The sequence below is a fragment of the Atractosteus spatula genome, chromosome 20, assembly GCF_055471065.1.
Source record: "Atractosteus spatula isolate fAtrSpa1 chromosome 20, fAtrSpa1.hap1, whole genome shotgun sequence".
NCBI lineage: Eukaryota > Metazoa > Chordata > Actinopteri > Semionotiformes > Lepisosteidae > Atractosteus > Atractosteus spatula.
Window position 1 is genome coordinate 7,546,997 of NC_142725.1, and position 24,305 is coordinate 7,571,301.

A 24,305-nucleotide genomic window follows, 5' to 3' on the forward strand; every position below is an offset into this window, starting at 1 on the left:
CAGTCAGCGGGTTTGTCAAACATCTGATCCAGATGAATCTAGTTTTAACTGGATTTTCATTTAATTTTAATTTTACTGTTTATGCAAGCATTTTTAAACGATTATTAAATTACTTACTGATACAAAGATAACATACTGTAAATCTCCCTGAGGAATATTAGTATTACTATAAACGTCATATATTGAGCCCAGCAAAGTGAACCCTCTACAATGTATTAGTAAAAAAAACAACCAAATAAGAAACAACAGTTCAGAGTATATTTACTTCATTTACCATTTCAGTTTATTACATGCAGTGACATTGCTCATTTAAGCACTGGGATTTTTTTTCAAATCTTCACCGTTTAGCAGCACATAATAGTATTGAACAGTCAACACCATTTTTATTACACAGTCACTTGTGCAACACAGATTTTTTCCACTGATCCTCAGTTTTAAAGTAAAGCCTGCAACAACATTTTTACAAGCACAGCTTTTAAAATACCATGGTTTGTCAAGAAGTTACAGAATTTATACTAGCAAACAATCACAAAGAGTTCCAAAGTATCTGTTTAAGTAATGCAGTGAAGGTGGAGCAGTTCTAGAGCACTTTGTTTTCAGATTCTACATATCTGAGTTTGAGACAATAATCATTAAACATCTACATTCCTTTACCAATGTGGTGGGCCATATACAGAGAAAGGAGTAAATGTGTTGCAACGTAGCTTAAACAAGGCCTGTATCTGAATAAACAATTTTTTAAATGCTGGAGTCCATTATTTTATCATTTGTGTATCCCTTTTGAAAAACGTTTTACATTTATGGAGATATATTCTAATTTAATAATCAATATGTGAAAATTCAGAAAGTGAAAAGTCTCACAAAAAGATGGCAATTGCACAAGCCACAATTGCACAATTACCTTTTTAACACTTGAGCTTGATGTCTGTCATGATCAATAAAAAGGCTAATTCAGATTAAGGTGTAAAAGCAGTGGAATTGATTATCATTGATGGTTTTCTCAGACATCATAATTATGAAACATCACTGTCTCAAAAACAGGTGCATTAAAAAAAACACAACTTTAAGTATAGCATGTTAAAATTGAAAGTCTTAATTGTTCCTTGAAATGAATGTACAGAATGTCATAGAGTATCCATTCAGAATTAAGATATAAAATAGTCTTTGAATAAACTGTGTCCAGTTCAAAAACAGAGCTTATGTCTTACCAAACATGTAACTTTTCTGATATGAGAAAATAAACATTTTAAAAAGAAGGGAGCATTCCTTGCCTTTGACAAACCACCATTTCTCAATTAAGCCTGTCTAAAAAAACAGGCTATGTAAACTATCTTCAAGTTCATGTCCAAGTTTAAACCATGTAACTTCCACTCATAAGGGACCACAAGCATAAGCAAGTCTGTTTTCAATGTGTACAATATACAATGTAAAAAAATGCACGTAGAAGCAGAAAAATATTTTTCATTTTATATTAAAGTGAAGGCGTGCTATTGAGACAATGACAATCTTACAGATGTTAGAGTGACTTTATCAGTTTGAGTATTAAGAAATTTTGTGGGATACAGTCCTCGTGAAAGCTCAAACAGTATTTAGGCACTTAAGGTTAATGAGCACAGAGAAAAACTGGAATTCAATACAGTCTAACAGAACGAGAGCTACAGCAAACCCTAAACAGTAAGATATTTCAAGGTGAAGCAATATGCTCAAAAGGCACCAAAATAATGTGGTGAGTTGAAATAGAAAATGTTTATATTTAATGACCGATTCATGCATAAATTCCCTTTCTGTCATCTCATTTGTACATATAAATGTATGTTTTAGAATAGTTTTGCTCTTAGGGCTTATGAATAGTGCTGGGAAGATTTCATTTAAAAGTGAAAAAGCAGAGCAGTCTCCCACCAGAGGGAGTACCATATGGGTATCATAGATGCCTATCCATAAATGCCTCTCAAAGTCCCTGTTCCCATTATTTGAGTGAGAGAGGGTTCTTTTTTTTGGTCCAGGCCTACCAATTATCAGTTTTAGAGAATTTACCATTTTTGCAGTTACGGGTTGCATGTACAAAATTGTGACTTTTTACTAAAACAATGAAAAATAATGAAGACCAGCTGTCCAGTTATTCTTGACATTTGCTTTTGGTCCTTACAGCGTGTTTAAAGGACTTGTGTCATACTGTGTAAATTTGCATAATAATTAAAGAATGTTTGGCAAATGTCAGATGCTCAATTTAAATGGATTTTTTTTTTAACGGTTGGGAAAGTGCAAAGGGCACTTATATTAATAAGTACAAGTGGAAATGAGGGCTAGTAAGGCTAAACCCTTTCTAAAGGTTTAATTGAGATACCCTTGCCTACATTTAAAATTAAATCTACTAGTCCAGAACTTTGGCAGGCCTTAATCATCATATCCTTTTGTTGACAACAACTGTCTGTCCTGGTCCATTTGCCGGTTTGGCTCACATGTGAATTCAAGCAATGTTTCTTTCCGGAGAATGAGTTAGTTCATATGTTGCAAAGGAACAGGTAAAGATTTATTCCATGTGGAAAAGAAAAGAGACACAACGTTTCAGCTGTGGAACCTCCTACCTACTTGAACTAGTTTATTTGGTTACAGTATTGTACCCCATATAGAAACTCAGCACATTCAGAGAGTAAAATGGGAAGTTTTTTTTTAATTCCTACATAGGATCCCTGCACATTTTATCTTTACTATAGTGCTTTGACTTAAAACACTTGTTTAGCATTCTGGTTGAACTATACTTGTTTTGTTCAAGTCGACGCTGGTTAACTGAAACAGAAGATTTTATTGTAGGCTTTCTGAAGTGATCTTAGTCTAAGGCAGTGGATCCTAACTTAACTGCACCTGCACCTGCACTTAACCTAACAACCTGCACCTGCAACCTGCACCCCCTTGGTTCTCAAATTATGGTCTCGCGCCCCAGATCAAAAATTGTTGATGCAATTCGTGTCTTTGATGAGAAAGGGGATCTGGATCTGAGCAACTGGTTATACAGGCTAAGAACAACTGGTTATACAAACATGCTGGATCTTAAGATGCTGGAATGGGATCCTTGGTTAAAGACTGCTTTGTGGAAATGGGAGACATACTGAAACCTTTTTGCACATGGCACAAGTCCATTAAGCCTCTGAAGAATAAGTCTAAAAACAGTGCACAACCAAAATTTATATTTTAAATCTGCATAACAACAACAAGACATTGGCTTTCAGAGATAAAGACAGACTCTTATTATTTGATTTTCCATTTCATATACCTTTGCTTTTTATGTTATCTAATTTCTCCTTTCCTCAGCTTATAAGTGCTTGAATAACCTGAACATCTGTTTTCCATTAATTAATTTGATCTCCCAATGACTATTTCTTTCAAAAACCAGCCAATAACTTATTCACAACGTCAAAAATAAAATGGATTTAATTTGGTTGTCAAAGCTGGAAGCTGTCATTCTAATTGTTTATAGATACCACTTAAAACGGCTTCCACAACTTTATGAGATCGTCTGTTCCAAAAACCCACAGCTCCATGTTGAAATTGTACTGATACACATGTACTTTCGCTGGTATCTGCTAGTCCTTGTTTCCTTGTCGAGCTTAAACAAGCTGGTATACTCTTAGCAGTTCAATTCAGGATTTTAAATGCCTCAGTGATTTCACAGAGACATTCTGTCATTGTAGCCTAAATAGATTAAGTTATTATAAGCTCTCAGTATATGACATTTTCAAATGTTAAAATTCTTGTTTCCAGCGCAGTGAGTTCTATTGTGTGATACAGTGAGTTAAGCTGAATGGAGTATTCTAAACATAGCCTTAGAAAAGAATTGTACTGTTGTAGCATGACTGCCCTTGATTGGGATTCATCTCCTTTCATCGCATTTCCAAGCATACATTTCACCTGGTTTTTTACTTCACTGATTCCTCTAGAAGAGGACACTGCTGAGCCAGAATGGACACTTCAGTCCTTTTGGAGGTTATCTTAAGTTCAGCTCCTCCTACGTAAAATGCTATATTCTTTTTGCCAGTTTGAAATACCTTCCACTTAGTAACACTCATTTTTTATAGACACACGTGACTGTGTTTGCAGATTTCTACATGTGAAATTCCTCTAGAATTTCCAGTTTCCAATTGCTGTGGTTGTCGTGTTTGCAACTCCAGCTAATCTAGTATCATCTTCACTTTTGTTTGTTTTGAAATGCTTTCCAACTGTACCAGGGCCTAGAGGGTCTTCATACACATTAGAAAAAAAGAGAAGGTCTTTCTCTAATAATCAGAGCCCTCTGCTCTCTTTCCCCTCACCTTTGCTTAATCCTCACACAAGCATGCTACATTTTGTTTCGAATAATGCAACTGCTCCCTATTTGACCACTTCTTGCTATATAGATAAACGTAGCATCTAGGTAAATGAACCGACGATTAAAACAGCAAGCTGGCAGATGAAGTTCAAATCCACACAAACCTTTTCCCACAAAAACCAGCTTTGGAAGCCACAAACGCAACGACAGTGTGACAACACAGTGTTTGATCCCCACCAGCTCAGTGCCCGCCGGGTTTAGACACTGCTGGGGTTGTAGCAGAGCATGGTCAGTTGCAGGTTTTCATCCCAGTGTCTTAGGATGACGAAGAGCTGCCGGGCAGCGGCTTTGACTGAAGCTAGATCCCTGCCTTCTGGAATGACCTGTGAATTGAGCCACATGCTGGCCTTGGCAGCAATCAGCTCCCATTCTATGAAATAGCCAGCTGAGCTGTGTTCCAACCAAGCCAGGGCCACGGCCGTAGCCCACACCATCCCCTCGGGCTCAAGATACTTTTGGAGGCTGCTGATGGGGGGGGGCGTGTCCACGCCCTCCGACTCGGACCCCCTTCCGCTGTCCGTCTGGGAGTTTCCAGGGGACGGCCCAGGGTCCGCGGGGAGCCCGTTCTCCGTCTGCGGACTCCGGGGCCGGTTTCCTGCCAGACCGCCTGAAAAAGCAGAAGGGCTCAGGCCAGCGCCGAGCTCGTCGGGCTGGTAGCCGCAGTGATCTCGCGGTGCCCCGTCTTTTGGGGAAGCCTCTGAAGGGGAGCCCGTTTTCCTGCCGTTTTCCGGGGCCTCCGTCTTCCTGCTGCTGGCATGCGACATGTGGGAGGCGCTCTGCCGGTGGCTGGCGAACGGAGAGGTCCATTTGAGCTTCTCCATAGGGATGTTGATGGCCTCGCAGAAAGCACTGCTCAGGACAAACGCACCACACGCTAGCTGTAAGGACACCTACCGAGGAAAACAAAATAATCATGGCAGTTGCAGAACAAGTTCAAGTTCAGGTTTGTTGTACAATGAATGCCACGATTGTAATCCCTCCTCTTTAGGGCGCTCTGGTTCTTTCACATTTAAGTTGATCATGTGCACCTGCCCTCAATCCTGCCCCTCCTTATTTAAGCCGGCCGCTCTCGCTACTCCCGGCTCTGCATTGGAAGACGGACGCCCGGAGGCCCGCCTACCATCAAGTCACCCTACGCCCGCGGCCTGAGGGCATAGGCCTCCTATCGGCGTCCTGACCCAGCTGAGTCCGGGGCTCAGAGCGTCTGGTCCCGTTATCCCTATTTTTATTCCCTCTCCCTACACCAGATCCTGTTCCGGTTTTTAACTGTGTCTTGTTTTCGTCTCGTCTGGATTTCCCGGTTTTGGACTCTTGGACTTTGCCCCGGATTTCCCCCACTGGACTCCCTCAGACTTGTCTGCCTTGGCCACGCCCCCCGAGCTCCAGTTAACTGTCGTCACGCCCCCCCCGTTTGTCAACCTGCCCTGATCCCCGTCTCCTCCCCGTTGTCCTTTTCCAATCACTTCCGGATTATACCGTCTGCATAGGGTCCACAACTACGCATCGTAACAATGAAATGCTTATTTGCATGTTCTCCTCACGTGATAAAAACGACAGAAATGATTATATAACATAGACCTAGAAAATGACATCACAATTCTTGGAGGCAGGAACAGGGTAGTAGCTCTAATTTTAACCAGCATTTAGACGGTAGCTGTGAGTAAAATTCAGCAGTGGCAGTATTTTGAGTTCAGTGCAAAACCCGAGGGGTGTAAGTGGGGGCAGGATTGAAGAGGTGGAGTTTAGGACTCTTGTGGCTGTGGGGTAGAAGCTTTCTTTGAACCTACAGTAGAGGTCCGAGCTTTTATCCTCCTGAATTTTCTGCAAGAAGTAAGAGAGAAAAGTGCATTCCCTGGGTGTTTACCATTTACCATTCCCAGGTAAATTTCACTTCTGCATTTTTTATACAAACATCACTTTAAGATGCAATTGCATTTATTAACTTATTTGAAGGCACCGTGGGCAAAGAATACATTTATAATTCCATATAGCAATGGATAGATGGTGTCTGGGGAGGTTGCTTTAGAGACTTTGTGTTATAAATCTGTCCAATACATCCTTTCACAATTTATGGTCATTGGTGTCAGTCTTAATATGATATACTAAGCAAGAAGGAATTTGATTAAATATCTGTTGTGACACCTGAGAGCAATAGATCTTTGTGGTAGCTGACGCATATAGCCTACCATGTGTGTTGTCAAGTAATCATTAGCTTGTTCTTCAACAACGACCTGCTCTGTCTCGCCAGGACCACAGACTGTGGCAAGGGGGAAGGCAGGAGATAGAAATTCTACTATTCCGATGAGATCTTGAAAGTTCTATAAATTCCATTTCTACTTTAACTGGTAAAGATGTACAGTACCTTTACAAAAATAAAAAACAGTGAGATAACCAGTTATTTCGAATATGATCACACAGCACTTGGACACTCAGAAAATACTGTTGCTGCATTTCCTGTTTCATAGACATGCTCAATTTCAATTTCCAGAATGCCTAACAAATTGGCATCACTTTAAGTGTTACAAATACTTCGCCACAAAATGTTTTTCACAAACACCACCTTATTTTTGCAACTTACAGGATGAATCATGAAATAAGGATTTAGAAAAAATTCCATTGCAAAATGATAGCCAGACAGTTGATTATGCACTACTGACTTTTATGACAGGTCTATATCTTTTATATAGAGGAGGAGTGGTGGCTCTGTGGCTAAGGATCTGTGCCTGGAAGGTTGCTGGTTAAAATCCTGCTGCTGGCAGAGGAATCCTCCTCCGTTGGGCCCCTGAGCAAGGCCCTTAACCCCAGCTGCTCCAGGGGCGCCGTATAAATGGCTGACCCTGTGCTCTGACCCCAAGCTTCTCTCCCTGTCTGTAAGTCTCATGGAGAGCAAGCTGGGGTACGAGAAAAGACAAATTCCTAATGCAAGAAATTGTATAGGGCTAATAAAGTGATCTTATCTTTAAGACAAACACAATACTGAGTCCACCTGACCAAAATTAAGTAATGAATTAAAATATTGTTCTGTAATTTAAAAAGGAAAGTAGATTCATAGCTTGTGTAACTTTTTGTCTATAAATAAGAATGTCAACTCTTCATTCAGGCACCTTGGATTTTGCTGTGTTGCTAATCACAGATAATTTTACTGAAATGGTTTCAAGGTGGCTTGACAGCTTCATTCACTCGACCTGCATACCAAGCAGCTCCTTGAAATCTATTAATCTTTCTAAAAAACACAACAGAAGGCTTGTTCTGCAGGGTTTTGCCTGCACAATTTTCTCATTAAAATAGCCCATCTCGTTAATATTCATATTTACTAGTAAATGTGGATCTACATGTAATATTCATATTTATACAGTAGTTGCTCCATTTTTTTAAAATATCTACCTTCTGTCAGATTCACCCAGTAAATTCTGCTTGGGGGCACTACATGACAGATTAATGACAAGAAGTTGCTTCTGCACAAGTCTGCTGCCTATTTGTGTACGAAATACTCTCTATTGCTTTTTAGTTGCAACAGAAATTAGAATTATAGTCAATAATACAGCTGTAGCTAAATAACACAAATTTTACACTGAGAACCTAAGGCATGTTGTCAATTTCTTTCTTAATAGATAAGATAAGATAACTTTATTGGCCATATACAATTTCTTGCTTTAGGAATTTGTCTTTTTGCACACCCCAACTTGCTCTCCATGAGACACAGACAGGGAGAGAAGCTTGGGGTCAGAATGGAGGGTCAGCCATTTATACAGCACCCCTGGAGCAGCTGGGGTTAAGGGCTTTGCTCAGGGGCCCAGTGGAGTAGGATTTCTCTACCAGCCATGGGATACAAACCGGCAACCTTCCAGCCACAGGCACAGATCCTTAGCCACAGAGCCACAGGACCAATATATTGATTTACTAGACATTTTTCTTTCAGTCTACAATCTTGTAGTCTACAGGTTTCTCATCAATGTTTGCGAGATTATTTCATCTTCTATTTGCTCTTTAGCATGTTGTATCACTCACAAAATAACTGTTTGTTTTCATCTCCGTTAGAATAATGTTATATCTTTCTCTTTGCCTTTTTAATGTGTTTTTATACTAGCCTTCAAACCTTTTGAGTTATTCTATAATGTGCATTCTTTCATCGAACATTTTTGTTATTTAATTTAATAAACAGAACAAATCTGTTTTGTGTTTTGTCCTTTTTTTTCCTGCATCTCATTACCCTGTTCTGCTTCCCTTATGTTTTTGTTGAACAAGACAGGTTTGGTGAAGGAGGAGGGACAGAGTGGGATGTATTTAACGTGCAGCTCCCATCAGTTAATAAAGTACTGGAAAAGTTTGAGGAGGGAGCTGCATCAGCATGTGTAGGCTGCAAAGGAACTGGTAAACGTTTATTCCATGCTGAAAGAAAAAGAGAAGAAACCAAATTCTTCAAGCTATCTGTTCCTTATTAACGTATTGTACAGGGTAAACTCAATACCCCATTCTATGTGGACAATGTTTAACAATCAGTTCTCTTCCTATTGTTAGTCCAACAGATGCAAATAGCTCATTTTCCAATACACTAACGCTCACACTCATACAGGGTTAAAAGACATTGCTTTTGGTTAGATGGGTCAATAAGAAATCCATTGAATACTTGTGGGACAAGTTAGGTTGTTCAATAACAACATCGTTAACCACGGACCATTGCACAGTTTTTTCAGACATTGCAACATGACTGGACAGCTATCCTACTAACACTTGTGTTAGTTCATGCCATACGGATATCAGAAATGACTCCTCTGCTCCCTCTTGATTTGATTTGTGGGCAAAAAAACAGATGGCCTCAACACGCACATTTCTGGAGATGTGCGTCTGTTCATCTGATATGAGAGTTGTAACAACAAGCTGCACTGATTAGCTGAGAGCCTGGCAAATGGAAACAAAATATGTGCAAATAAAAATCCGGACACTGGGTGTTCAACAATTGAGAAATGGGTGCTAAATAACGTTCAGCTTGAATCAGTTTCTTCCCTTTTTGCTCTTTGCAGAGTATTCATAGAACTCATTAAGCATAGTTTCAGTTCACTGCCATTTTTAAACCATAGCCAAGAGTTCCTATTCTATAGGGAGTTCTGTTACATTTCATTTTTCAATTTGTGATGAGTTTGAGATACCCAGGCATCTTCCTTTCCTTATGCAACCATAGCATGATAGCTTGCTTTCATCTTTAAAAGCAGAGTCCTCTATATTCATAGTCTTGGAGAACCAAAATCTCCTCTGGATGTGTATAAGAATTGAGACCACTAAGGAAGATCTATTTGACTTAAATGTCTCTGCCGTTAAAGGGGAACTGCAACACTATTTTGATATCTCGGGGCTAGAAAGAATCAGCACTGAGGAGTGCATTTCAAACCACAATAAAAGTAAAATGTACACAGTCTCTTGTAGTAACAGTGTGGGAGCAGGAGGAGCCGTGGTGAGCACTCATTAAAGTTGAGCAAAAACTGGAAAAAAAAACACAAAAAAGGCAAACAGAAAAATGCGCCACTGTGCACCGTGCCATCCAGGCGGGATTTACTTCATCTAATGGGGTCCAGCCTGGGAAAAAGAACCGCTTGGCACTGTGAAATGCAGTGAAACCTGTACTTATTCGCTAGTATTGATTTGCGGGTATTGACTATTACAATAGTCATTACAGTGACTAGTGAGCAGGAAGGGCGGCTTCACGTCGCAAATTCGTGGGAGTTCGAATGCAAGTTTGCGACAACATGGCAACTTACAGTACTTTCGCAAAGTTCACAATTTTGTGCTTAATTTGAAATGTGTTCATTTTTATCAATAACGTCAATGAGTTTATTTTGTTATCGAGATTTAATAACCGGGAATCGGGACTGCAGTTCCCCCTTTGAGAGTCTAAATCCAGTGTCTCAGTAATTATGGCAAGAGATCATCGGGAAGGAAAACCAGAGGACATGCCGGTTCTCCACATAAGACCTAGCTTAGAGGTCCCAGGTGTGGAGACACCAACCAGTGGGATGTAGTCGTTATTTTCGCTTTCCGACTCGCTGACGGACTCGCTGGTCTTGCTTGGCGAGCGGCACATGAATCCCCGAGCAGCCTTTGTCAGCAGTCGTGTCCTGCTGAGGCTGAGCCTGGAAAAGTAATTAACAGAAAGACACAAGAGCTCAGGGTTATCGAGATAGCAGGCGAACCTTGAAATTTTCAGGAGTAATAACACTGGCTTCTTCCTCTTCTTACAGTAACACCCTACCTACAGTGTTTCCTGCTTCCATTCCAACTGAGCTCCTGACCACACAGGCTTACAGATCCCTCGATCTGAAATGTGTGCTCAAGAAAGACCTTTCTTTCACTGTCTGCAGTGGAAAAACGATTGGATTAGAAATTATTACCAGCACTCTACCAGAACTAGAATTAAATCAAAGAGGCTGGTCAGTCTTCCTTCATTTAAGAGATTTCATGGCCAGGTATCTGAAATAAAAGCATACGGTGTGCATGCAAAAAAGAGTGCTTCCTTCAGGAGTGTTTGACACAATGTTATTTCTAATTGTCTGTAGACCGTGTGCTGATCGTGTTTTGACTGTCTGTAGCTCATGTTTTGACTGTGAAAACCGTTAAAAATTGTAAAGAAATGGTTTGAATTAAGTGTTCAATAAGCCTAATGTGTTCAATAAACCTATGGAATCAGGAATTATGTCTGAAAATGAGAAAGCAATGGAAATGGATATTTCATGTGCAGTGCAGAAAGCCTTTGCAGTAAAACGGGGGTGTCAGCTGTAATGCTCCATAGTTTCCAGTGATTTTGCACTGAGTATCGAGATGCAGTAATGGCTTATTTTGCACACTTAATATGGTGTTTTGCATATTTTTTTTATATTAAAACAAGATTTACTTTAATAACACTGTCTTCTCCATTAGAATAAAGAGGCGTATGTTTTGACAGGTCTCCCTCAGTGACTAGAGGGCTAATGGAATGTTGGTTGTTCATATGAATTTTATTGGCATATAAATTGTGTTACACTTTCCCTGGATGACAGCGCAGGGCTTTTCTGTGCAATTGAATGGAGTGTCTGGCTGTGCGTTGTTAGTCCTTTGATGGTAAGAGAATTAAAACTCATGTATTATCTCTGACTGCGGCATGACAGAGAATATTGGAAGCATTTTAAAAAATAAGGAGAAAGAGCTATTACATCCAACTCAAAGGTAACTGAGTAGAAAGGAGACAAAGGGACACAGAGATAATGTAGTGCTGAAAAATAGAGAGGAGTCACAGACACTTAAGACGTCTGTGTGGTAAAGCCAGTCAGATACAGCTTTAACAAATGCAGAAGAGAAATATTTGAGCTTTCCAGAAATAAAAGAAGGACTATTAAATCTACCTTCGTTTCTACAAATTCATTTTTTTTTTTATCTTGCTGACAAAGACGCACTCTGCTCATTATGAAATTTAGGCCTCTGCATCGGGAGTTGTCATGAGACTAACAAATTGTACTGGAGTGTATACAGACAAGGGACATGAGCTAATTCTTTGCTCAGGGGCTGGAAAATTGAAAAGAAATTGTCAATTAAGGAACATAATTCTAGTACTTTGATTAAATAATACCACAATTTTGTTCAAATCAATCAAATCAAGAACACTACAAAATAATATAATCAACTGAAAAGAGTATACTCAGAGTTTGATTTAATAATCCAGTTCTTGGATTATTTCTGGTATTTTGGGCCCACCTTTTTATGAAAGATCAGGCTTGATGCAACATGCAATAGAGCTTACAGGATGCCTGGAGATATTCAAATGATCAAAAGAGGTGCGAGAAAAAAACAATGAGTTATTTTGTTATAAGTGTAAAGAGGGTGGAAATCAATTAGTGAAGAGGTTAATTATCACGTCACACTGTGTATGATGAATGCAGTGTGAAAAAAACAGAAAATAGAGAGGTTTAGCTCTCATGATGGGTTTGAAGAAAAAAACAAGATTAAACTGGAGTCAAACCTCTTAACAACATAGAAAAGCTACTGTCCAGACTGGGCTGCTGGCTAAATGAACAACACTGCAGAATTCTCTTGAATCAACTGTGTTCAATATACGTTAGTGTTTTCTTTTGTCTTTTTCTGGAAGATTGTTTAGCATTTTAGGTATGTTTTATCTGTACTCAATGCTTGCATGAAGTTTATTTCGATCTTGTAAAAACTCTAAGATAATAATGTTTCTGTAAGGACTTTACTTGGGGAGGCATGGGGGCACTAGTGGCTAACATTGCTGTTCTGCAGCACTGGGGCACTGGGTACAACTCAGGTCCTGGGGTGCTACAGTATCTGGAGTTGAAAATGGATGGATGGACTGAGAATACATTAGTAGCATCTCTTAATCACCCGAGGGAAAACATAATCCTAGAAGGACAATAGGATGATAAAGCATATTACACTGATGATATGTGTTATGATCTTACAACCTAACATAGGTTACGTCTTTGTTCTTATGTGTCTGGTTGAACTGAATATACAGTATAGGTGTTTGGAGCAGCATGGAGTGTTCCAACTGAGCAAACATGTCAAACAAGATGCATTTCAGCTTTTATTAAGCTCAGTAAGACATACTGAGCATCTTAGTCTTACTTTAGCTTTACCTATCATACTTGAACTGCCCCCAACGGTTTTGAGAATGATTTGGCATTCAGTCCCCTCATTTGTGTGTCAATTAATAAATATTGAAGAACCCTGGTGTTGAATTTCAATTTCAATTTGGCAGCTTTAATTGTATCATCACCTTAGAGGCACTGGACCCTTACTGACTGGTTAAAGGAGTTAATTTGCTGTCAAATGCTTTGATTTTATTATTAATTATTTTAAAAGACTGTTTAGAACTGAAGATTAGATTTGTCCAGGTTTCAGTTAAGAATCTGGTTAAGTAAGACTTGGTGATTACTGATTTCTGTTATTTGAGTGTTGCCAAATTTTGCAATACAATTCTTTTGGTTTCATTTCACTCTGTCTCTACATCTTTAATTTTCTCTGCTGGACCTCTCTTTAAATCAAATTGACTTATGTGGGCTGCACCTAAAATGGCCTTTTACTAATTAGACTCCTTCTGCAGAGATTACTGTAGGCTGGCAATAATTTTATAGCATTTCTTTTAGCAAGTGGGTGTCACAGAAGTAGGCTTTACAAATTTTTTGTGCTTCTTGGGCTGAAATCAGGAAATCTTTGTACTGAAGGATAAAGAGCTTGGTGGCAATTTTTAAAGACATTTTATAATTCTTCTTAGGAAGGATTTTTCTCTAATAGTACTTGGTATAAGATGGGTGTAAGAGGGCAATTGGCTTAGACAAGAAGGAAATTCATGTCTGAACCACATTCCCCACAATGCTGTGGGAATGCAGTGGGGTCACCTGACCAGTTGTGCGAAGGCAATTGGTCAGGTGGCAGTTTAAAAAAACAGGAATAGCTGGCTTCCAGGATTGGTCTGAAGTCTCAAAGATAGACTTGGTTTTTGAAAGATATTGGTTAAGAAGAGAGAAGACTGTAGAGATAAAGTGTGAAAGCCGGTAAGCAGATTAGCTGCCTCCTGTGTATAGTGTGGGGCACCGAAGAAGTCAGTTTGTAGCTCAAAGTGGAGATAAGGTTTTGTTTTTCCAAACTGTTTATAAAGCATCACGTATTCCAAACATTACGACTGCGTTTATATATTTGTTTTCCTGGGTCCACCTGCTCTAGAGATCCCACTATAGAATCCTGAATCCTAGCTGCATCACATTTTAGATTTTAAATGAAGTAAAATTTAAAATCTATATCTATTAGATAGATTTATAAATGCACTTAATTAAAAAGGCACAGAAGAGTTTTATGTGAACAAGAAACCCTTACATATCTAAAGGAAAGTCTACATACAGACAACCTTATTTTTCGTGGTTTTAGTTATATGCACAGTGGAGTTCATTATTGAATCTTTTTCATTGTATTTCTATTTCAAATTCATTTCTCAGCCACTCTCAAGAACCTGTGAAAATAAGTTCTCCTTTGAATGATAGAACAACGTGTGGCAGGTTAGTTAAAACATTGCTTTTTCTTGTGGCAGGCAAAACTATTGGTCTTCTCTTTGGTCATCAATTTAACTGCATCAAAAACAAAATCCAAAATAATAAAGACAACGCCTCTGCACAATTAATGCTGAATTTATCATATTCTATTAACAGCAGAGGAAACAGCCTCTGGATTAAGTGGAGCTTGTCACATGAACATAGTTCTTTTAACTTTTGCTTTCTGGGTGTAACAGTGCATTGTGTGTGCCAGTTCTAAACAAAAAGAACCCATATACAGTACATCACTCCTGCACTCCTGGATCATCATTCCAAATTGCAATCACAATCCTTGTGGCCACTCAACTGGGCTCAAGCTCAATTGAAGGTAGTAATAATTGCGTCCATTCAGCTCTTTACATGCCCCATGTCCTCTGATGTTTTGTGTTTTTGTTATTTTATCAGAGAAGGGACCTAGAAAGATTTTCTTCACTCTCTCACAGCCTGCTGTCTTGTCTTGGAGAAATAGAGGATTAAACCTTCACAATAGGAGTTCTACAGGCTTCATTGAGGAGCTCAAATTGACAAAACAGATAGCCAAATCTTTTTGGATAACCAAAAAGAGTTATGGGTTCAAGAGAGAAAGTACTGAAATTGACATTTTTATAACCATATATACGTGCAAGAAATTATATACTACTACTCTTACTAATGATAATAATGCTTCACATACTCATGCTGAAAGCAGTTCTCACCTCCACAGCACCTGTGGACCGCAAACGCCACCACACTTATCAGGTGTAAAACTGCAAATGTACTTCACCAGTTGACTTAAGTGTGAAAATTAGGTACTTCAACGTGGCCAAATTTGATCATAATTCAAAAATTGAACGTTAATAAAATTCCAAAGGAAAACAAAATGAAGCACAAGCTGCAATTTATTAGCCTTCACTCATCGTAAGGCAGTGACGTGAGGTAGTGAGAGGTGGCTTTAGGAGAAAGACACCTATTAAGGAGGGAAAACAAAACCAGGGTAAAATGAGACACACCTGGTGTAATTAAATAATTAGCACCCAAGGGGAGTGAGATTCCACACGAGGGAGAGGAGCAGATAGGAGAGGTTCTGTGTGGAATTGGACACTCCTCCGAGCTAATAGGAAGATGTATAAGACCAGCCCAAAGGAAAAGGAGTTCAGTCTGTTTGGGCTCTAGCATGGGAGGAAGAGGGAGTCAAAACTACAAAAGGAGTGCTGGGTAACAGGTTAAGATGACTTATGGGCTTGTGGAGACTCAAAATGAGGACATGGGAAAATGCATTTTAGGTTGTAATGGTGGGCACCACAGGTGCTGGACCTGTGGTGTGTAGTTAGTTTGCTAAGGAACACTGAAGCAGGGTTGATGGGTGTTGACACCTAGAAGGGTAGGGATTTATCTGGCTACAGTGCAAGGTAGCAGTGTATCATCTTCATTCTTCGCTATGGGATGTACAGAGGGAATGCTGAGTAGTCCTGAGCTATTAGAAGACAAATGTGCACTGAGTGGGAGAGAGTGATTAACAAAATGGCTGCAGCTGTGACAGGGGTGTGAGTCATGAAGCCAGTGCTGCATCCCTGGCCCAACAGGATCAGCCCGTATAACTGAAGGTGAAATAGTGAATGATGGTTCTTGTGATTAGTGAAGGATACTGAGTGACTGGGCAACACAGAGTGCGTCACGTGTATGCTCCAGTGCCTAATTAATGTGTGGATTAGTAAAGGATTTCAGAGAAGAACAAAGAAATTTAAGACGGGGCAGTATTTTCAACTTAGAGGGGATCAACTAAAACTGTTTGGGGAGCCCTGAAGGGGTTTAGCCAACTCAAACAGTAACTCCAACAAACCAATCAAAAACTGCACTGCTGTAAATGTGAAAACTAGATAATCTGGTTTAAAAATTTCAAACTGGAATTAAAAAATGGCTATTTAAACCAGGTTTCTCCCATGCAATAACTCGAACTTCTAAACAAAATCTAAAATAGGAGGGCCTCTATAATGGTGCCTATCTCTCAAGAAAAACCTGAGAACAACTGAGTTTATACCTCAACCCCACCATGACCCTCAATGTAACAAGAAACCTTTCCTTTCCCAAATCATAATTATGAGTGTAATACTGATCAACACTTCTGGGGAGTTTGTAGGTGGATAAACTGCTTCTTCAGTCTATTTTGGCCTCTTACCTGGCAGAAAACAGGCTCTCTGCAGATCGCTGGGAATGGACAGAAGACACTGAGGGGCTTCTCTGTGGAACTGAAAGAAAGGTTTAGTTATTGATCCAATATATCAAATATTGCTTTTTGCAGTAAAGTGTTTCTTCCATAGTAGGTAGTTTGCATATCAATTTAAGCATAACGCGGTTGGTGTTTGTCTGCTTTAACATTGGTGAAAAGTAGGTGGGTCTAGGTTTTTCTATCCAAGAGTATGTTTCCAATGGACTTATACAGAAAACCAACACAGAAATGTATGGACAGGTTGCCAACAAGCTTAGTCTGGAAGTTCAACATTATCTTCATATATTGGGATGCGTTTTTAAGTTTGACATTACATGTATGCTTACCTGTACATAACATTTTCCAAATATTATAAGATTTTTTTGAAGCTGGGACAGTATTAAGGCAATTGCTTTACATACTGTCAAGACACTGTCTGGTAGGAATACTATTGACTACAAAGTACAAAGTGTTCCTTGTTTCTTATTGTTTTTTTATAAAACATTGCACTCAGTTTTGCATCGGAACACCTCCAGGAATAAAAGAGAGTGCTTTTTGGAAAATATTACCAAAAGAATGGTTTTACTACAGTGAGATAAAGTTTCATTGCTTTATAGTTAATTTTTTTTTCCAGTAAACTCAGGGGAAGACAGTCATATTCCATCTGCACACGGAAAAGCTTGACAATTGATAAGTGTTTGGATAAGACGTTACCTACACGTATTCCCGAGTCAAAAATATTGTGATACGTGCGTCTGTAACAGAAAACTGTGAACAAATTTCAAAAAGACTCCAGCAATTAAAACTGGAGACATCCAAGATGCAGATTACAAGCTATGAAATACAATTGAGGTGAACACAGCTCTGTTAACTGTATTATTGTGCGTCATATTTAGCCTGCTCTTGTAACCCAGCTTCTGTGTCTAACACCTGTCCTTTTAATGGCTGGGATTTTTTTTGTAAATTGGATATTTGTTATTACATGAATTATCATTAATCACTTATAACTGATTATATTTTGCTATATAGTCCCTGGGTGGTTATTAGTTTCACTACATACATTTCGTACAGAAGATGGGACACACACATTGAAAGAAATCAAATAAATTCTAACAAGATTTATAACTGTTTCTTGCCTTTTTACAACAATTTTCTCTGACAGGGAGATACAGTAATAACGTGTTCCATATGGGTGCCCACATGTTCAGAGATCTGCAATCCTTCTTCTGGATGTTCACTTTCTGAGATCTGACAACGTCTGGCTACAAAGTGCTGTTGCACAAAGACTTTACTAATTGCTGTGTAGCAGGTGTTGTAAAACCTCTTTCAAATTTGGCCTGAAGATGTTTGGATATTTAAAATAGAATTAGGCTCTTTGGGTGATTTAGATTAATTATGCAGATACCCAGAATAGTATAAATATAATTTTACTTCATACTGCACGTATATACAGTGCCTATAGAAAGTCTACACACCCTTTCCAAAGTAACACATTGTGTGGCCTTATCGCTAGTTTACACCAGAGCTAATTTACAACTACTATTACTAAGGAGAGTACACTGATCCAAAGCACTTTTCTAGGTTTTCATTTATTGCTTTTCAGAATGTGTGAGGTCATTTGTTACAATGTTTACTGTAAATAAAGGCAAAATAAATTCTGAATGTATGACTTGATTTCAGGCCGTTAGGCCACAGAATGTGTTATTTGTGAAAGCGTATGTTTCTATAGCCACTGTAAGTAGCTTCCATTTGTGTTTTGTAGTCTAGGATCTAGACTAACAGCTCGATTCAGCAGTTCAGAATGCTTAATGGAAAAAACATTGGACTTGTTTGCAAGGAGAGATGCATGGTGTGCCAAAGTTGACAAGAAAACTGTTTCTGCCATTGGCCACCCACAATAACTGTTTTAAATGGCATTTTGTCTTCTTTTTACCTGCAACAGCTGTTTTTGTGTCAAATATTTTGCTTGTCTTCTGAGAAAGAGAAGGCCAATGAAAACCCGGTTGTCATCAGAAGCAGCAGGTTGAATAATTCATGTAGTATAGTATAATAGTACTAGGGTTTATTATTTTTAGTTTTAGGTTTGCACAGTAGTTAGGGGTTCTTATTTTTTCAATATTAGTGCCCAAAGGGAATGTGTTTTGTGGTTTCACTAGACCTTCAACAACAGAGCACAAACCAGAGAGCTAAAGAGGAAATGATGCAGAAGTGCATTTGTAAGCTCTTTTTTACACAAAGGGTTGGCTGTCCAGCCATGTTGTTGAAGGACAGTTTAACAACATGCTTGGATTAATGAGCTGCTAGCCACCATTTGAGACAATAGGGTTGAGTGACCCGTTCTCATTTGTAATCTTCCTCATGTTCCTCTATCAAGTCCTGAATAATAAGCAGTAGAGGAGGTAGTGGCAGTGCTGCTGAAGTCACAACCACATTGCTTCCATTTCTTAATAAATTGCCTGTTTGAAAGACAAATAAAAGTACTGAAACAGTAAGTGTTTTTCCTTGAAATTACAATATTGAAATGAATCACTATGTAAATGCTTATCCCAAGATGTGCAGGGAGAGATTCTGAAGATTGCTAGCTCCATATATGTTACCTGTCACTGGAAAGCATTTTGAGAAAACAAGCAAACCACCCAAAAAAATGAAATGCAGGTTAATGTGTCTACCTTCAACAAAACTGCACCTATCCCAGCCTGACGATGAAGGAGTGCTACAGGGAGACACGCCATCTTCAATGTCTACAATAAAACAAACAGAGAAAGATTGATGGACATACTGTAGAAGAAGGTTTGCCAGCTTTTCTCCCTTTCAACAACTCAGAGACAGAGTCTGCTTGGCAGAGAACAAGAATTTAATTTCCTTTTGTTTCATTCTCTCAGGAAAGATAGAACATCCTCACTGTTATTCGGGCACAGGTCGTGTCATGAACCATGGGACTTGGAAAAGATTTATCTCGCAATAATGTAGTGTATGCAATTACACCTGAAGAGCAGTGGAAAACATGCATATTACAGGGATATACTGGATATACAGATTCTGTCGAATGCATCACAAGAATATATTGCATACAAGGATGTATTAGAAGCATACTGTATATTACATCCATCCATTTTCTATCCAATTTAGGGTCAAAGAAGAGCCAGAGCCTATCCTGGTAAGCAACAGGCACAAGGCAGGACATCTTGGATAAGACACCAGTCCATGAAGGGCACACATAGACACAGACATACCCACATTCACACCAGGGCCAATTATTCCAGCAGCCAATTAAATTACCAGCATGTCTTTGGACTGTGGGAGGAAACTGGAGCATCTGAAGGAAAACCTACACAAACACGGGAAGAACATTACAAACGCCACACAGACAGCACCCCAGGTCCAGAATTAAGCCCAGGGCTCCAGCGCTGCAAAGCAGCAATTCTGACCACTGAGCTACCGCATCGCCTATGGCCACATTACATATTGCAAGGTTGTGTTATATACTGTATTACAACCATTACATAGACAATCCAGCACCAGACTGAGAAAAACAACCAGGTTCGAGTGATTTTTCTGAAATCAATATCATGGTCAGTTTTTATATTTCTTGATCCTCATCATTTTATTCAAGTAAATCCAAATTAGTTTCGCACTCCAGCTCATGCCATTGTTTAAAATTGTTCATATCAAATGGAGAGCTGCACATTGGTGCAGTGGTTAGCATTGCTCTCTTGCAGCACTAGGGTCCTGTGTTCAATTCCTGGGGTGCTCTCTGCATCTGTATGTTCTCCCCATGTAGTTGCACCTTACTCCTCAAACCGTACTTTCACACATGGTCAGAACTTGCCATGTGTCTTGCATATACCATAATGTCTATTGTTTGCACGTTTGCACTGTATTGTAAAATGTGAATGTACTTGTGTCTTATAGATACTGTAATGTCTACAGATTCCGCACATCTGCACTGTACTGTGAGCACAGTTTGTGACTGTGTTTTTATGTCTCCCCATCTTCTGTATATTGTCTAATGTAATTATGTCAGTAATGTTGATGCTGCTTTTGCACCTGTGTGGGTTTTGTGTTGAGCAGGTTCCAAACGTACATCCAAAAGGCAAATTTCTGTACCTGACAGGTACTGGCAAATAAAAGTGATTCTGATTCTGATACTGGTGTGTGTTTCTCTGTGTGCACCCTGGATTGGAATGACCCCCAGTCCAGGGTGTACCCGCCTTACACCTGTTGATTGCTTGGATAGGATCTGACTCCCCAGTGACCGTAATTGGACAAAGTAGTTAGAAAACAGACAGATGGATATTTTATTCTGGTCTCAATGTGATCACGTATTTTGTAAACATTGTTGAGAAACACTTAAGGAGACGTCTAACAGGGAATGTAATTCCCAGGGTTTTAGGACACTGAACACTGGGAGTTAAGTGTACAGTAGGTTGTTTTGCAGAATGCTGTTATCATGGTGAGAAAATGGTGTGCAATTCCTACTGTTTATTTCCAAATGTGGTGCTGTGTCTGTGTTATATGTCAATTCAATTCAATTTATTTTTATATAGCGCCTTTCACAACAAGGTTGCCCCAAGGTGCTTAACAATGCAAGTAACCAGACATTTTGTGAATCTTGAACAGAAGACAATGGAGGAGGGGAACCAAAATCTCCTTAGTAAGGAGAAAAAACCTCTAGGGGTCCAAGGTCAACTGGCTGCCCAACCCCTTTGGGCATGCTAACATTATCCAAATAAAAAAAAGGAAATAAATGAATGAGGGTATTAATCCATCCATCATGTCTTCTGTATGTCAGCACTCCATGCAGATCTCTGTAGACCAGCAAAATCCTCCTATATGATAGCTATATCCATGATGTCCCTAATATGTCTCTGTAATGTTCACTTGAAACTGTTCATTTCAATTCCACAAGCCATTAGTGCACTGCAGTGCGTACTCCTACTGTTTGCATACCAACTTTTGTTGGTGACTTGACACTTTTTTGATAGTTTTCATTTTTAATTTGTAACACTACATGGCCTGTCACAGTACGTATCCTGAGGGTAGTCTCAGAATGACATAAAAAGACTTTAAAAGGATGATAAAGACACATTGTCTGTTTTGTATGAATAACCCCCACTATCCCCCCCCATCTTGAGGTATTTGACTTGGAAGGTGCCTTATGAATTGGAGGACTGAATGATTGCTTGATTTCAAAATTTGGTGGAGAAATCGGTTCTTTACAAGGGGAAGGAATACCGATAACAGGACATTCAACTAATCAGTGTTCGTCTTTAACCTCTACACTATGGGATGTAGTTATGGACTATCGTGCACTGAGGGCTTCAAAAACATTTCAGGCATGATTTGAATTGTATCTGAGTTCTGTGTTATATGCTTGACCTCGTTGGTCAGGCTGAAATTAACAAAGACTTCCTGAAAGAATTCTGAAGCCTTACTCATGGCTGAAAATCCGTCCTCTCCACCTTCCGAAATGCAGCCTGACTGAGAGCGTCCCAGGCCGATGGAGTAGCCCCGGTTCCTCCGACTGTTGGACCGAGAGCCCAGCTGGCTGCTTGGCTTTGATGTGTCTCCTGGAGGAAGAATCACAGTCATTCAAAGACAAAAAGAGTGCACAGTTCACAGGAGGCTCGTGTTTTTCTTCTGTGCTTTTATGCAAGTGTAGTAAAAGGCCCAACTGATCAACTTGTTCTCTTTTACTGCAGTGACTTATCTGCAAATGTTGTATCTGTATTTCTGGAAATAATTCCAAACGTTTGCACTGTAAACCATACACTAGTACATAAAGGACAGTAATGGTCACCTATAGGCCCCTATCAGTCTAGACTAGGTTACCGTGTGCTGACATTATACAAAATATATCTGTCCTCTCCTCACTGTGCTCTGCAAAGACCAAACACTGTATCATATAAGAGATCTGTCAGTAACAGGGCAAATCTTGTTAAAACACAAGGTTTTCGAAAACATTAATTAATGAGGTTTTAATCTGAATTAAGTTTTACCTGGACTGGTGTACTCGATAAAGATGGGCAGGTATTCGTTACTGTCCAGGTCAATGGGCACAAATGCTGTGTATTTACTCAGAATGTTGCAGGCTTTGCTGGTGTGAATGGCATTGAGCTGGTATCTCCTTCCTGAACCTGTGACAAAATGACAAAATGGTCTTTTAAAGGTTTTATAACTATCAATTAGTCAATTGTTAATAATTATATTAATTTATCCCTCCAAGTACTTGTCAAATGTTTTTAACATGACTTACAAAGTTTACTATTGTAAATCTACAGTATAATATGGTGACTTTTTGATGTGCCAATCTCTTCTGAGCCAACTATTCATTATATGTCTTCCAGGTTTAAATCTTAAATCATATTTAATGGTTTGTGTACCACAATTCTGGTTTTTTTTTTCAAATTGCATGGAGCTTTGTAGATTGGAATACAGTAAAGAAAATAAATCCTTAAGATCTTATCACAGAACAGAAGTGTAAGTTTTGCAGTAAATGCATAAACCAGGGATCTGTAAAAACTAAAAAAAATGTAAGAACTTTCGTTTGCAATCATAATAAATCCTTTTTAACTTAAAAATAAACAAAAGAAAATTCAATTTTATCTAACAGCTTCTGCAAACAAAGAGACTTCACTCTCCGCTACTGTAAATGAGAATTTACTCTGTTGCCTATGAAGATCAGTCAGTTTAACTTGAAGGTATTTTTTCTTTAAAAAGCTTTTTTTTTAAAAATTGCTGAACTCCTTCGGAAAAAAGAAAATGCTTCCTTCACATGTAGGAGTGCCGTGAGGAAGAAAGTAATGATTTGAGAAACACATGAACAGACAGGAGTGCAAAAGACAAGTCTCTTGCCACCTTGTGTACCTTGTGGAAAATTTCACAATAAATACTGTAAATTGGGACTTTGGAGTTTCTGGTTTGCGAAATCGGAAAAAAAAATGAACTTATTTATTTGTTAAAAACTTCTGAAGCCTTTTACAATGGGCGTGTTTAAAAACACAGCTGCTTGCACGACAGGGGTCTGTGGTTGCTCAGATACTTAAACCTGAAGAACGTTCAACATGAGATGATTCTCTGCTTTCTTACTTTGCAATCATCGTGCGGTGATACAGCTCCCCAAACCCCGTCAGAAATATATATGAGTGTGTAAATATTAGAATAGGATGAAATCTGTCTTGGATTGAGATTTGCACAAAGAAGAAGCATGCATTCACTGAATACATTTCTGCACGCTGCGCGCTGTGTTTGCCTCACCGTGCTCGATCTCGCACTCCTTCTCTGCCATTTGTTCAAAGTCTTGAATGATCGAGCGGCCCGCCAGGTGGTGGAAGGTCTCGTTCCACAGGTCCTCGTGGACTTTCTCCTCTCGTTCCCTCCCTTTCAGGAAGGGCTCGATGTCAAAAGCCACTTCCCATCGAACTGGCCTCCCGCAGAGCAGCCCTGAGATCACGGCTTTGCAGTCCCCCCCCGGCTGACTGCCAGGGGCAGACTGGGACAGGAGAGGGTCCAGGGAGGGCCCCTCCAGAGGCGTTTCGATTTCACAGAGTTGATGGGGGTAGCCATCTGTGAGGAGAACAATAACTGTTGGGACTGTTATTGGGCAGCGGAGCACTTTCAGCAACAGACTGCTCCAGCTACGGTGTTCAAGGGAACATTTCCCCGGGTCTTTCCTCCCAGTGGCTGTCAG

General features: G+C 39.4%; 1 protein-coding gene across 1 annotated transcript in view; it reads right to left on the reverse strand.

Moving 5' to 3' along the window:
• Positions 1-264: 264 nt before the first annotated feature.
• Positions 265-24,305, reverse strand: part of vwa5b1 (von Willebrand factor A domain containing 5B1) — a 73,991-nt gene continuing 49,950 nt past the window's right edge. Inside the window, exons 15-21 of the mRNA XM_088938078.1 lie at positions 23,873-24,181; positions 22,615-22,752; positions 22,051-22,185; positions 19,285-19,356; positions 16,586-16,655; positions 10,365-10,488; positions 265-5,253 (exon numbers count right to left, since the gene is read on the reverse strand). Coding sequence (XP_088794204.1) covers positions 4,561-5,253; positions 10,365-10,488; positions 16,586-16,655; positions 19,285-19,356; positions 22,051-22,185; positions 22,615-22,752; positions 23,873-24,181 — 1,541 coding nt within the window. The 3' untranslated portion in view covers positions 265-4,560. The remainder of the gene's footprint in view (positions 5,254-10,364; positions 10,489-16,585; positions 16,656-19,284; positions 19,357-22,050; positions 22,186-22,614; positions 22,753-23,872; positions 24,182-24,305) is intronic.